Here is a 16308-nt window from a genome sequence, read left to right on the forward strand (position 1 = left end):
TGGCACTGGCAGAAAATGTGTGTCTTTGCTTATTACATTTATAAAACACACTTTACTTTGGTAAATACAATCTGAGATGAACCTCACCACATGACACATTACGCTGTGTCATTAATTATTTAACAAATTTATTCCAAAATGCAGAAGCAGTGCATGAAAAACAAAATATATACTTATTGCCTCTATTGGAATTAGGATGGTAAGTAGCATCCATGTACTAGTAATCAAACACTCGATAAACTGATCATCAGAAAGTGTGAGTGCCTCTACCAAAGCAGATGTTATTGCAGTTTGCTGGTCTGGAGCATTCAGGGGCGTGTTAACACAATGCCAAGGAGGAAAGACATCAGCAATGATCTCAGAGGAGCAACTGCTGCTACCCAGTCTGGGAAGGGTTATAAGGCCATTTCCAAACAATTTAAGGCCATCATTCTACAATGAAAAATATTATTCACATGTAGAAATCATTCCAGGCAGTTGCGAATCTTCTCAGAAGTTGATGTCCCAGCAAATTCACCCCAAGGTCAAACTGTGAAATGCTCAGAGAAAAGGGCCTCAGTTAGCATGTAAAATGTTAAAGTTTTTGACAGCACAATCAGAAAAAGACTGAACAAGTGTGGTTTGTTTGGAAGGGCTACCAAGTGTCAAGCATGGTGGTGGAGGGGTGATTATTTGGGCTTCTTTTGCAGCCACAGGACCTGGGTACCTTGCAGTCATTGTGCTTGGCTGAAACTGGGTCATGTAACTGAACAATGATCCTCAAGTTACCGCAAGTTATTGCTATTAAGGGTTTCTATAAGCTACTGAATCATGAGGTCTACTTAACTTAACAATTCTATGGTTCTGCATTCTGTCTTAGTTTTGTTAAATAAATAATGACATGGAGTAATATGTCATATGTTGTTGTTCATCTGATGTTGTATTTACCTAATTTTAAGACCCAATTGTTTATTATATCCTGATATGTAAAACCTAAGAACTGACAGAGGGTGTATTATCCTTTAACATTAGTGTACATGCTAAACCTAGGAAAAACAGGGGCTCTAACTGAAAAAAATGTCAGCATTGTCACTGACAGTTATAGCACAGCATGACCATTTTTTTCATACATTTTTGTACATAGCAGAGGTATGACGTCCAAAATCACAACCCTGAAAAATGCAATGCAAAAACACCATAAACACGATTAAATAGAAATAACATCATAGACGAAAATACAGAGCAGAATACAACTCTGAAAAGTGAAGCCAGCGCACAAGTTTCTTAAACTTGCATTTTTTCTAATGGCCAGCAGGGGGCATCTTCTTCGTTTGCAAATCATATAGATATATATATACTGTATATGGTTTTCAGGGTTTTTATCATTAACTCGATTTCCCCAGGTTTTTTCCCGTGTGTTATGAATAAATATTCTTTTGTTTGGTACCGGTTCTGGTTTTATTTTGTTGTATTCATCTGCAGCACCTTAAAGGCCAGTCCGTAAAAATATTGTCGGACACAAACCGGTCCATGGCGCAAAAAAAGGTTGGGGACCGCTGATATAGACACCCAGGGGAAACAGTTCTCCTGTTCTTTTGATCTATTGTATTGTATTGTATTGTATCTTTATTTCAGACATATACAGAAAAAAACAATATATACACAAGTACACATACTTGCATTTACAAATACAAATATATATGTAAATACACACACGTATGTGCTCAGATAAAACAAAAAAAAGAAAATAAATAAAATAAAACAAAGTCTAAATGACATGAAATGACAAATCTATGATGCCAAAAAGACTAATCATTACTTTTACATCATACTGAGTACAAAAAAATGTTCAGTTTTATAAATTATGGTCCAAGTAGCATATGCTTTAGTATGGTCTTATTATAAATAGCAATTTACTACCATACGAGTGTGTGTTATCCCTCGGATTCTAAGTCACCTCCCCTCCTTACTCAAGACATCCAATTTTAAAAACACCACGAAGGCCTCAGACAAACTTCCTGGCATTAGGCTTCAACAGGGGACTTCGCGAATCAGTAGGTGATGTCATTGTGGCTATGTCCATTTTCTTATAAAGTCTATGAGTAGCAGTTGAAACAAAGTTGTTTCAACTGCTACAATTATTTTAGAACAATTTTTTTTCTTATGACTAAAATTCTTAATCTCAGTGAAAATAATGGGCAAAGGTGATTATTAAAAAAACATCATGTCTGCCAAGCTGACTGACTGACTGACTTTAATTTTTTATTCTATGCTCTGCAGCTGCTCGGTCCCGCAGTGAAAAAGGCCCATTGTCCATGACGCCCAAGGTGCCAAAATGTGTAACCACGGCAATTCTCTGGCTACCCACCAGAAAAAAAGGAAGTAGGCAGACAAGAAGAATGAAAGATAAGATATGCTGGTAGGAGAGCAGTGTAAGTGAAATGGAGGATATGTGTGTATGTGTGTCTATGTGTGTGTGTTATAACTAAGATGTGATATAGTGAGATAACATGAATCAAGTGGAGAAATGAATGGAGAGGCAGAAGGTGAGACAGTGAAATACGACACTGTCTCAACGACACTGAATGGCACAGAGAGAGAAGAAATGTAAGGCAAGGAAATTCATTTATCAGTAGAAGGAGTTCAGAAGCACATGATCCATAATCCTTCTAGAGAATATTAAAAGACTAACTTGCACTGGAATTCCTAACAGTTTTAAAGGTTCCCTTTTTAACAGCCTGAAAAACAGCATCTGAATGGACATCAAGAAGTAAATAATTGGAAACTGTTAGTATCTTTAAATCTTAAACTTTCCCTTTAAGACTGACTAGCAGATGTATCCACTCTAGGTTTAAGTGCTCAAATGTCTGGCAGGCTGGCTAGCACGGAGCAATAATCACCCACTTACACACATACACACTCACATTCACTCTAAGACCCTGCTGGGCCGAGGAAAGCTGAAGACGATGATGTCATGACATAAACAATAGCTCATTCAGCTTGGCGCTGGTGGTCAGGAAGCAAGACTGTGCCTAAAGTACTACATCTGTAGACTGGTAAGGAGAGGAGAAAAGAAGAGCAGAACTGACATCCAAAATCCTTCATTCATCCTGTAAGTCATACCAGAGTCTGAGCAAATCCCAGCAGTTAGCTGAGCAGATAATGTCAAAGGTCTGTGCATCTATTTGGCATTCCAGTATGTTTCTAACTGCAGGAACTGTGCAAGGGGGAAGAGCTGATGAACACGCCACAGGGACTGTGTGCACACCAGCGAGGGAGACCTATAGCCAAAGTTCAAGTTACATGTTTTCGCCATATGTTTTGCGTTACTGCTTCTCCCTTCAGTGGCTCTACGTTGTCTCCTTCAACCCATTTTACTACTATTAAGGTAATTAATTGTAAGAAAGTCATGTCAGCTGTTACCGTGTCCCCACAATCCCTCCAGGTCTGGCTTCATGTAACAATGTTACATGTAAAATTTCTGTGTATTTATGGAATTTAATGAAATCTGGTCAAATGAAATGTACTTGATTCGTATACATTCAGTTTATATCAAGCATATTTTCCTTAATGATTAATTATTTGGATAAATAAAGCTTTGATTTTATATATGTGTATTATGATAATAGCTAGAGGTCCATGAAGTACACGAAGTTCATGGTAATTTGGCAAACACATCTAAGCTCTGATAAAACCTGCAACTGAATCAACTTTACATCCACTCAAAGTGTCACAGTTTAAAGGCTAAAAATGTGCTTTTGTTCAGCATGGTATTTCGCTATAACCAAATTTGAACATCAATATCATAAAATATATCATAGTTTCAATACCAAAACTCCACCAAGTTAATGTCTGTGACATTAGAGAGGCAGAAATAAGCATTATTACCATGATCTGTTTCCTTCATAGTGAACCAATATATCAGGTTCCAACCCAACCTGTTACTGGTCAAAATGTCAAAAATGTAATCTTCATCAAGAACGAAACTAGTTCTCTTTGTCGAAAAGCCCAACGAGTTTGTTTTTTCCTGCTCACACAAGTGATTCATTATGCTGACAGGCTGCCATGGATCTTATCTAGTGTAACCCTCCCATAGAAAACCACCACACTCTTCCTAAAATTTGAGTTTCTGTTCAAAAGGTCTTCTGTCATGATGCATAAACCTCTCATTTGACAGTACTGAGGTTATCTCTCTCTATTGTATCCTTTAAGCAAAAGAGGTTGGAGAGAGCAAATAGTCGAGCCACAGTCTGCAGCTCTGGTGAATAAACTCTGTATACATTTACCAGAGGCTCCTCTCATTTCAAATGCAGCAGTCCTGCTTTAACAGTCCCACTGGTTTCATCAAAATGTTAAAGCTTCCTTGTATTGCAACTTTTTGTTTGTTCAGTTTAGCTTAATGCAACATTTGTGTGAATGCAACATTTTTGCTGGAGTGCACAAAACTGTGCAGTCATGAACACTGAAAGACTCAGTTCCTTTATTTTCCAAAAATATGAACATTTTAAGCTAAGTAACGCATGCCTACATTTGTTGCTTCCATCATGGTTATTGTTTAAAGAACTGTCTCAGTTTGCATATGTGGAAAGAGGCGGGCCACCTCTTTCCACCCCAACCAGCCCTCCCTGTCCACCTCTCTAAGGACCTACAGCTGGGCTTCACTTGTTCACGCCACCTACTGGTTAAGCCAAGGTCACATTAAGTTAAGTTAATTACACTTGAGTAAGACATCTGCATAAGGCTTCAACAACCACATAACCTGGAAGCTGTCATCAGTCATTTAAATATTCATTAAACTGTGTTTAACATTGAATGTGTAAAATGACCCACCCACCATGCAAAAACATCCCCATTTTATATAAATTCTTTAATGTATTACACTATATTTTCTCAGGATTGTCATATTTACTTTTTAAACCAAATTCATCCCTTTAGAATAATGTTATTTGGTCCACACATGGAACTAAAGTAAAACTTACCTGACAGAGTTAATCATGTCTCCCTGGCAATCTGTGTGATAGCCATTAGGAATGGCCCAGCGTCCAGGCTGGCTCAACACAAACTCTGATCTGCTCCCAGGTATGGTGGTCCTCAGCGGGCTTCCTCCTACTCCAGCCACTGCTCCAGCACTGTCCCCAGCCCCGAGTTCAGGCCCTGGGGCATCTGTTCCAATCTCAGCCCCTTCTTGCTCCTGAACTGTTGCCAACTCAAGCTCCAGAGGTTCAGGACCTTGTAACAGTGCCCTCTGTTGGATGAGCGGTGTCAGTGGCGCCTCAAAGCTAACACAGCTGTCTGTCTCATCTGTGAGTGACAGAACATCCAGAGAGTCCAGGCTGCTGTAGCAGGTCCCACCCCTGAGCAGGGCAGATTCCACGATGCGCTCAAATGTGGAGCTGAAACCATCTTTGTTGTCCACCCTACTTTTCTCCCTCTCCTCCTCCAACTCTCTCTCGTCTTCCTCCTCTTCATCCTGAATGTCGACCTGCTCGACAATCTGTTCAAAAGCTGAGCTGAAACTGTCCTGGTTTTCTCTGCCATCACCTTCTTTTTGGACCTCTTCCTCCTCCTCCTCCACTTCGGTGTCAGCCTGTTCTACAGTTGTCTCAAAATTAGAGCTGAAAGTGTCCAAGTGTGTTTGTATCGCCCCCTCATCTCCTCCCTCGTCCTCTTCACCTACTTCATCTTCATCGTCATTCCCAGTTATACCATTTGCCAATCTATATCAACAGGAAGAAAAGAAAACATCTGACCTACACGCATGAAAATGGATAAAAATATGCAAAAAAGATCAGTCATCTTGTTCATCTAAAAACACTGTGCTATTTACTACAATATGATACAAAAGCATCGCTATTTCATCCCTTTTTTTAAAAGAAAAAGGTTAGATGTACTTTGCTTTCAGTATGTCTTTATCATTCTGCGTAGTTTTTGCTTGTTATATATGAATCTGCTAATTAGCAGGCACATTTTTCTACCACATGTTGAGCTTTTTACAGACTGCCCTCCACTAATGTCTTTCTGGGACAGTTGGGGAGCTGGGAAATGGTTGCTGTGTCCCTTAGCTCTTTAAATATTTTTCTTCCATTTTTTCAGCTCATTAAGTTGAGGCTTATTGACTATTTATTTTGTAAAATATGAGTAAAGCACATTAGGCTAATTATGTACAAAGGGAACCGCAGAGATAAAACAATTTAACATAAAAAATATTCAAATCACAAAGCACAAAAAACATTGACCAAAAGTGACACTCTTAGGTTATTATAAAAATATAAGGAAGCTGTGTTTGTCTTTTTAGCAATGCAAATTAACAGGCAACATGACACTTGCTTGCTCTGACAGGTAAAGTGGTACAAATAAAATTTTGTCCACTAACCGGCCAGCTTGTTGAGAATTAGTTGCCTCCTCTTCTGTGCATGGGTGAATTTCTTCATTTTCCTTCCCCTCCTCTTCCTCTTTCATCTCCTCCGCCTCATGTGTTGTCTCCTCCCCCGTTAAGCTTTCCTCCATATTTATACATCCTCCCCCCTTCGTCCCTTCCCTCTCCCCCTCCGCCTCTCCTTCTGTCAGCTGATGCTCATCCCCATCTTCACACTCCTCTTTCAACTCCCCTTCTCTTCTATCACCTTCCACTTCCACCATCCCTTCTACTTCTCTCTGTGTTTCCCCCTCCTCACTTTCCCTGACGTCTTCTTCTTGTTTTCCTTCATCTGTCTCATCATTTGCACCAGCATCCACCTTGTCCTCATCTGTCTTGTCATGTGTCTCTTTGGGTGGGTCAGTAGTGGTGCTTGTACTGGGCTCTACTGGGTTCTCTGGTGGGGTGGGAGAGGGCAGAGCCTGCCCCTCCTGGGTCATGGTGCCCTTCCCTGCAGGGGATGGGTGACTCTCCACTTAGACAAAAGATGCAGATTAAACCTTAAATTTGGATGTATCCTCTGCAGAGAAAAGAAGAAAAGAAAGATACACCACCATGAACCAGAGCAGTCATTTGATTATTTCTCTTATGACCTCTGCGCTTTCCTCTGCAAGTCACAGAGGTCACTCTTAACAAAGCAGCAGCTGTGCATACGTGTGTTTTTAGGTGTGCAAGCCAGTGTTGGAGAGAGATATACAGTATATGTTGGAACATTATGTCCTCTGCAGCAGATGATCCCAAAACAGCTCTGAAAGGAGGGCGACGAACAGCAGAGGAACACAGGCAGGCACAGAGATTCTCGGCAGATTCCTTATAATAGTAGCTCCTCTTGATCTCCATGGAGATGCCTGCCTTCAATGCACTTAACCCTGTGAGGTCCAAGTCATCAACGGCAACAATCCCAATCACATCCTCTAGGCCCTAATCCTAATCTTATGTTAGGGTCAGGGGTTGATTGATTGATTTTCTTTTGTCCACTGATTATCAAGACTTGGGAAAACAATTTTTACTTAAAAAAAACAAAACAATCACATGTTCTGACAGCATAGTGTTAGGTTCATCACTGATGATGGCTTACACACAGTTAATGCATCATAGAACTCTGTAAACGTATTGTAAAGGTCTGCTGCTGATCTGTTAGCCCTCTGTTTATATTCACCTTTCAGGAGTTTATGGGCAAATGCTAATGAGCAGCTCTCAGAAACAGTTCCTGTTGTAAAATGTTGAATAATGCAGCTGTTGATGTATTTTTCTTATATAAATTATATGGAGAGAGACTTAGTGAGAATAAAAAAAATATACATTTATCTTTTTTGAGATCCGATGAAATGATGGCGTGAAATGGTGACTAAGAGAAATATGAATAATTAATGAATAATTAATCGTTTCTTAGTCACTGTTAAGCAAAGCTTATTTGGTTCCAGCTTCTCATATTGATTGTCTTTCTCTCATTTAAAGTTAGTTTGTTTAGGCTTTGGATTTTTAGTTTCACATAAAGTCGAGCAACTTTAAAGCTCAGTCTTTAAGATTCAAAGACTGAAACATGAACGTCTATGACATGAAAGCTGGATAAGCTTCATCAGTTGAGGGAGTTTGTGTCATACTGAACAGCTCCAGAACAGCTATTTATTGGGCCAAATGCTGTTTCCAAGATCAAGAATATTTGATTATGTTTTTATTGCTATGTTGTTCTATGTGTCAGTATCATAAAAAGGGCTGCCAGGAAGCAGCCCTGCCAGTCTGCTCATGCTCTACTGGTTCTCTGCTTTGCTGAATCATCCACAGCTTGGGAATTGCAGCACAACTGCAGTAAAATATTTAGTGGAATTCATAGCTTCCTCTGATAGCATGCAGATGTAGGTAAGGGTCCTGTTAGGCCAAAATGAACATCCATATCTGGATTCTGGTTTCTCAGGGGAAAAATTGTCTGCCAAACTGTGCAGAAAAAAACTGAACCATTTTAGAGAGGACAAATTTATGGCAGGCTAGATAGTGAGCCAAATTTGTATCTACAAGTATGATGTTGGAAGTGCTTTGGCTTACCCCTGAGCATGAGGATACCACAGGCCCAGAAACTGTTTCATCAGAGTTGCAAAAGGATGATGAATTTATGGAGAGTTCTCCCCTTACTAAAGTTGAACTTCTTTGAGTTTTATTTATGTTGTCACACAAATGCAAGCTGGAGCTCTCACTCTGGGAGTGTTATTGTAGACACATTTAAAAGACACAAATAAGAGTGCATCTTGCTGTCGCATTTCATTCTGAAAAAGCGAAGACAGTCTTGTGTCGCAGCAAGAAATGCAGGTAAACTTTTAAAAACGGAACAAAACACAACACAGGCACAACCAGGCACTGTGTCTCTGCTACTGTAGCCTCCTCTAATCCTCATCCTCTCTCTGACTGCTGCTGCGATGATCTCAAAGGACCGACAGATTTCTGAACAAAGTCTTTCTGAGTACACCATCGGTGACTGGCCGACTCATTTTCTTTTGTTTTTTTGTCTTTTACTAGAAGGATTATGGGAGTGGTTTGCATTATTCATAAGTCACCAGATTGTTTCAGAGTTCCATCCATGAAAACATCATAGTTTTCACAAACAAGACATTTAAAACTCCATTATAGCACACTATGAAAAGTGTATCTCACAAACTAGTAATGAATCTGAAAGCTTCTTAGGCCTCAAAACATTTTTGGATGAGAATTTGCTGACCAATCTCTACTATAATGAGCTTGAATATTCCCAAACTGGGGTGCTCACATTTCCAGCGGGGCTTTATGGATTCCATATTCATGTATGAGTATGAGGCATATGAACAATTTGCATGTATTTATGCTACTCCACAAAGTGGAATTTGCACATATTATTAAGCAGTGAAATGCACACACGCACACACATAGACGCACAAATAAAGCAGTGAAACATTTCCATAAATGGAAGCAGTGAGCGGTTATGAAACCAGACACGAGAAGTGGGAATTCTCCGTTTCTCCCTCTCTGCATGTCTCCGGTGTTCTGTTTTTCTCCCACTCTGTCTTCCTCATCTGTTCACCATTATGCTTTTTGCTATCTCACAGTCTAACTCTGCACTCTCTACCACTCATTTTGCAGTAATTGAGGTAAATGGGTCTTATCCAAAGGAGGGGGTGGAGGGAAGAAGGATAGTGGAAGTGAGCAGCACTATGAATCCGGCTGCTGAGGAGAGACAGAGCAGATGTGCTCAGACACCCCACATGGACAGATGAAGAAAACACAGCCAATAAGAGAGAGACAGTGTGTGTGTGTGTGTGTGTGTGTGTGTGTGTGTGTGTGTGTGTGTGTGTGTGTGTGTGTGTGTGTGTTTGGGGGAGCGGTTATCAGATGGGGTATGTGTGTGTCTGTGTGTCTCTGAGTCTTTGTGTCTCAACATATACAATGGCTATCAGGATGGATGCATGCATTCCACTTTTGTCAGCAGAACACTGGGGCTCTTAACCGTTATCAATTTCCTTTAATTGTGATCAGACAACCTGCCAATCATGTGACCAACGTCTAACATCTAAAAGCATGCCATCGCCTAGACTTATAACTCACCAATCCGGTGAGAATGATGGATAAAAGACCAAGTTGCCATTAAATAGCTTTTCTTCCCTCTTGTGCCTTTTATATCTCTCTATCTGTCTACATGTGCTTCTGTGACACACACACACACACTGCAAAGACTGCACATAGACATACACCGTGGTGTGATTTATTGATCCCTGAGACACAGAGCTGCAGTCCAATGGGAGTCTCTGGTGATAAGCATGACTGGTCTCTATAAGCAGCAGAGAAGCAACTACTGAGATAATAAGAGTGAAAAGGAAAGTGCTGAGAAGATCTTACAGGAACACAAAGCTCACAGTGGTGCTGAAGATGCCGCTGCTTTAGATCCTTGGGTTCAATATTTATTTAACTTAAATTGTACACGTGCTAAATTTTAATTGAAAAGGGAAGCCTTTGTGACTGAAAACATGGCATAATTCTGACACACCCAAGATCACATCAAACACAGACACTGACACATCGACTTATGTTTTTAAAACAAACTCCCATTCATTTAATATCTGAACAAATTACGAACAATATTAGTATAATCAATTCAGTTTTAAGAGCTATACACAGTAGTTTTTTTATCTGGTTATATCGTAACTGGTTGTTCAAAACTGGCTACAAGAGTGACTGCAAGTGTGAATGGTTATCTGTCTCTCTGTTGTGTTAGCTCAGTGATAGACTAGTCCACTCGATTGGCTGTTATTTGTGCCTTTTTTGTGCTATTCTTCTAATTTAGTGGTCGCCCAAGGGTTCCCTTCTTTGTTGTTGTGTTGAGCAAGATCAGAGAGTTGTACAAAGATACTGACAGACTGCTCTGATGGAGATTCTCATGATGTATGAATGTAGCACCATGGGAACCTGCCAGTGTACGAATAAGCGCTGTTATAATGTCAATAAAAAGCAACCATGTGTAGCAACAACAGGCAAAATAACCGATGTAAAGTCAAGGGTCATAAATTAAAGTCTTCTCATCTTTGAAGCGAGGAACTAAAGCAATACTGGTGAATGACATATGAGATACATTACCATATAAATACATTACCTACACAAAGGGGGCTTGGAATATCCTCTTGCAAACTGATCAATAATTGAAAAGCGATTTGGAACAAGTAAATCATTTTATGTGTGGGTGGGACTTAAGTCTTCTTTACTGTCTCACTAATTTTATATTTACTAATTTGATAGATTTTGTTAGGTGTCCCTAACTTTACTCATTTTGTCCTACTGGTTATTTAAAGGCTATAGCAAAAAGAATACAAAATTTGAGAGTCTGGTGAGTCTGTGCTGCACACACTTTGGCAGACAAATTAGCAAACACTGCTTCCTGTACTCACAGTGGTCGGCTGGCTAATGTTAACATATAACTCAACCCCAGTGAGAAGACAGTCTGAAATATTTGCATGAATTCCCATTTGGACATTTTGAATGATTGCAACAATAGATGTGCCGTCCCTTTCAAACTCATAGCTTCCATTTTATCAGACTTAACAGTCCTTGTCCACAATCAAAGACATTATACAGTTATATTAACAGGCTAACCTGACCTTTAAGTATAAAATTGGTTTCTCTTACTCTGTAAATACATAAAAACAGGATACTTTTGTGCCTATGAGCACAGGACTCCTCAAGTGGTGTTGCACTCTGGCCAGATTTCATTGGCAGTCACTGAATGTAATGTGATGCAGTGGAAAGGATTACCCAAGATTCTCTGGGAGTTTAACAAATGAACGAGCGACACAATAGGAAAGAAAATCAGGATACTGGTTTTCAATATGATATAAGTATTGTACTAGCCTTAACTGTTTTCTGCTCTATGAAGACTTAATCATCTTAATCCATTAATCTCTGTCTAGCTATCTCTCTATCTAGTAAATCTTTTTGGAAGCACTCCCCTGCCCGTAGATACCTCTGTTGGGCATCATTGCACCACCTTTCACTGAATTTAGATGCTGGAGCAGGCCATCAATTGATACTTTCAACTTGCCTGACCTCATTACGTTTGCAGTGCTGCCCCCGTTCATTTAATATTGAAGCATTTGTATGCAGCTCTTTTGTTTGTGCTGCGTGCCACCGTGAGCATTTCTTACTAAAAGGCAGCACCCCAATACTGTCAAGTGGTGTGAAGAATGCAATGCTGGTGTTTCACCACAGTAGTTGACATCAAGTTGATCACCCTATTTTTTCTAAAATGTAAATTATACTATCAAAATAAATAAGCTGTTGCTATACATGTAAAAGGAACAGTACAGCCATTTTATTTTAGCTTTCAATAGAAAATCTACCGCAGAGCAGCATTAAGACCACCGGGACAGCCTTCTAAATACTTTCTACAAGCTAATTAGTAATTAAAATTAATTCATGAAGCTGCCAGCTGAACATTGACAGATGATATTAGATCTGCATACTAAGAACAGAGAAGGCAAACCTCCCCTGTTCTTCCCTTCTCCTCTCTTACACTATCAGTAAGACATGCTCAGAAAGACTAGTCCTATACTATAAATGACCTACTGACCCTGTTCATAACACGTAGGCTGGGTGCAGCACTGGCCCTGCAGCCTATCCTCATACATGCACACACAGCAGAGTCACCTTTCAAAAATGCTGTTGTGCTACAAGAACAGATGCAGAGAGGAAGAAAATAATGTCATCATTTCCTCCTTATAAGCTGAGGATGTGAAAGCAGTCAGGAAAATGTGGACTTGGAAGTGGTCCAGGGCTATTTTCTTAGCATTCATGCCTGTGCTGCAAGTCACACCAGCATTATCACAGCGCCTAAAACTTGCTAGACCAGCCCAGTGGAGCGTAACAGTCAGCCAGCTCCCTGAAATCACCCCAATATGTCACTTCTGTGCAGTCAAGGTCAACTGTCCGCTCACATTTTGTCACTCTAACTGCTTACATCTAAATACATGCTTACAATAATGTGGTGATTTATCTTGTTTTGGGCCTATTCCCCTGGGTGCTTTCACCTTCTAATACAAATTCACTCATTATTATGCACGGCAAGCATAACAGACCTTTGTGACATGTGAGTGATTTTGAAAAGTGTAGATTTAGAAACATTTGTAATACAGCTCACATACTATGGAGTAATTTCCTTAAATCCGTTGTGTAATATTTCTGAATTTAGGCTGTTATATTCAGTACTTAAACATACTTAACAGAAGGTATATAATATAGTTTATAGAATAATGGTGATAACAAATTTTCAAGGATTGAAAAAAATATATATCCACAGATTTTAGGGGTTGTATTACTGATTTGCCTAAGCTCCCCATTTTACATTGTAATTATGTATTATTTTGGGACAATAAATTTGAATTAATTATCCTTGAATTTTTCAATATGAATAATTACATTAAAGCTTTGAATTTAAAATAGCTCATTTGAATGGCACAACCCTATATATACTTTGTAACCACTATGTAAGAAGAGGTTAGGCTACTCAGTAATACAGTCCCTAAAAGTAGTGAGTAATTACAGTGAAAGATGTGTAAATACTGTTTGTCTTTTCCTCTAAAATACCATGGTGTTACTCACTACTTCAAATTGCTTACAGTATAATTTGTTTCTTATGTCCTTTATGAACTCAAATTGTTACCCTTATTCCACCGTACCTAGCGATAATTCTGAGTATTTGCATTGTAGGTGTTGAGATATTACACCGTAAGTCACAGGCTGTGCTATAAAGTGCTACCATAGGTTGCCGTCATTTTGGAATTTCAGTGTGTTTTGTATATGTTTAATATCTCAAACCCTATATTTACACAACATTAGTCTGAATGCGTAAAATGTTTTGTGTTTTTTCCACATCTGCTAATAAAGTCATTAGTGGGATGATTTAAAAAGAAGAAAAAGACAACAAGAGGTGACAGTTTGGTGTGGAGCTGCTGTGCTAGTGTGTCTGGATGTCTGACACCTTGAGTATGAAATTAATACACTGGAGAGCGAGCAACACGTTTGCATGGGAAGAGCCCACAGTTGTATCGGGGAAATGAATTACAATAGATCTAGACTAGACATGCAAATGGCTATAATTAAGATAATAGCGACTTTGCTTTTGGGGATAAAAAATAAGCGGCTATCAAACACCTGTTAAAAAAGAAGCCTCCCACATCCTGAAAAAGCAAAGACACAGCAGTGTCTTTGCAGAGTCTGTAATATTCCTGTATTTGGACATTATGGAAAGAATTTAGAGTATGTATGATGTTATTCAAGGTACATGTCTCATGGTTACATCTCACCTTTGCCCTTATATGTATAGGATACACTTGATTTGAGAGCTTTGGCCCAGTGTTATTTTTTCTAGCGAGTCCCCCCCCAATGCACTTAAAAAGACATAAACAAACACCAGACAGACGAGGCTTATTGTTTCTACCAGTGTGTGTGTGCGTGTGTGTGCGCGAAGGAGAGAGAGAGAGCGAGAGACCACAGCGCGAGACAACCATGTTCTCCCAGCCTCCTCGAGCCAGTAACCATGACAACAGGATGGCTGGGAGACACGGTTCAAGCTCAATTGAGGCCGGTGTCTTTCTTTTCCTCCAAAATAGTGCCTTGGTCGCGTTTCAAGACCGACTTGTCCTCCTAAAAAAGCAGAGAAAAGGCTTTTCTCTGCCTCCTCTCGGGGGACACAAACACACAGACACGCACACACCTCCGTAAAATCCCACGGCCCGCACGGTGCATATCTCACAGCCTACATTAGCTCCTCAAACACGGCTTGCCGGCGCGAGGAGGCTTGCAGCCCCGCGTGAGCATTTTTGCTCCCACATTAGCAAGAAAAACAGGAAAGCTAAAGACAGCCTCTGTGAGAAATGCCTCTCTCGCTAATAAACTACTAAACGGTCACCCAGCATGGGCTTCGCTAGACCCGGCGGTTAAACAGCGCTAACACAGTCGCACTAGGTTAATATCTTCACACTTTGACCGTTTGTCTTAAAAATAAACGTGTCGTATCTTCACTCACCGGTGAAATGCGTCCAGTCGGATGCTGAAATATGCTGGGAGTTGCGCGGCGGCACTGGTCCTCTCTCCCCCTCTCTTCCCCTACATCCACACGCCACACACTGACAGACGGGCTCTTTTTTCTCTCCCTTCCTCAGCTGCCCCCCTTCTCGCTCGCGCGCCCGACGTTGACGTCCAACCGAAGCAGCTCGTGGTGTCGTCTCGCGCCTCTGCTCAGGCTGCTAGGGGAGGTCCGGATTATTTCTGATGAATGGACGGATGAACGGAGGCGTCCTGCCCGTCTCCTCCTCACTGTGGAGCTTATGCGTGCTTTGAGTGGCAGCTGAGAAACTCTAAACCCGCTCCTCGGACCGTTCGGGAGTACCATCACTCTCCCGTGGCTAGAGCGCGGTGTGAACGAGACGTGTCTCGATGGCCTGTTGATATCAAACACTGCAGCCCGCAGTGAAGATTAGCGCCGACAGTTGTGTTGACATACGTGCTTCTCTTTGACCACTGATGATAACCTGGAGACCTGGAGCTTAGTTGTAGCTGGACCGGTGGTATTAGAGCTATAGAGTGCTCAAAGGTGGTGAAACCTTTCCCACACTAAGGTCCTGGGATCTTGGATGGCGTTACTCCCCCCCCCCTCTCCACCAGATATTAGAATTAAGAATTAATGGTGTGAATACAAAAGTTTGGGAACTGACCAGAAAAAGAGAGCATGTAGATGATTTACAGACATTCAGATGGTGTTGTCCAAGGTCTAAAGTCCTGCAGCTGTCATATCTGGGATGCTGCATTGGTCATGCTGAAGTTTGGTTTCAACAGGAATTCAGCAGGATGCCTGAAAAGGGAAAACATGACCTATGAAACAGTCAATAGCCCGCTTGACCCACAGTGAACCATGTTACATGAAACAGCTCAGTGTAATCATGCCAGAACATACTGTAACCTACCACACATAAATGAAAGTGAACATCCTAATGTTCTTGTATTGTGCAACTGATCATGGAAAAATCTACTTGCATTTTTTTAATTCTATCGCAACGGACCACTGTCTTGACCTTTGACCTGTGGTTAGCCTTGAGTTCTGTCAGAAGTTGTTTTCAGGGTACTGTTAATCATCAGTAACAGCAGGTCGAGCGCTTTCTGTTGATCTTTGTCAGTCCCCCTTTTTTTCTAATGCTGTTTGTGCTACCTCCTCTGTCAAAACTATGATTAAAGCCCACTGAGAAAAGCAATAATCCCAATTGAACCGCTAAACACGACCACTGGTTTTAAGGAATGAGCACACAGTGTCAGATAAACACTTTCTGCAACGCCTTAAATTGCCATTAATACAATGCACATGCTTTTGCCCCGCCCCATATTAATATTCATGTGTATTTGCACATTTG

At 40.6% G+C, this 16308-nt stretch overlaps 1 protein-coding gene across 2 annotated transcripts in view; it reads right to left on the reverse strand.

Annotated features, from left to right (window-relative positions):
* The window catches only part of psd2 (pleckstrin and Sec7 domain containing 2), a 39739-nt gene extending 24359 nt beyond the window's left edge, over window positions 1-15380 (reverse strand). Inside the window, exons 1-3 of one of the 2 annotated variants that reach the window (XM_085473630.1) lie at window positions 14931-15380; window positions 6353-6914; window positions 4959-5696 (exon numbers count right to left, since the gene is read on the reverse strand). In XM_085473630.1, coding sequence (XP_085329756.1) covers window positions 4959-5696; window positions 6353-6834 — 1220 coding nt within the window. In that variant the 5' untranslated portion in view covers window positions 6835-6914; window positions 14931-15380. The remainder of the gene's footprint in view (window positions 1-4958; window positions 5697-6352; window positions 6915-14930) is intronic. The other variant, XM_085473638.1, reaches the window with a different exon arrangement.
* Between the last annotated feature and the right edge of the window lie 928 nt (window positions 15381-16308).

Source organism: Copadichromis virginalis, linkage group LG2 (genome assembly GCF_057382275.1).
Source record: "Copadichromis virginalis isolate Kocher_CV1m ecotype Utaka linkage group LG2, C_Virginalis_male_GT1.1, whole genome shotgun sequence".
NCBI lineage: Eukaryota > Metazoa > Chordata > Actinopteri > Cichliformes > Cichlidae > Copadichromis > Copadichromis virginalis.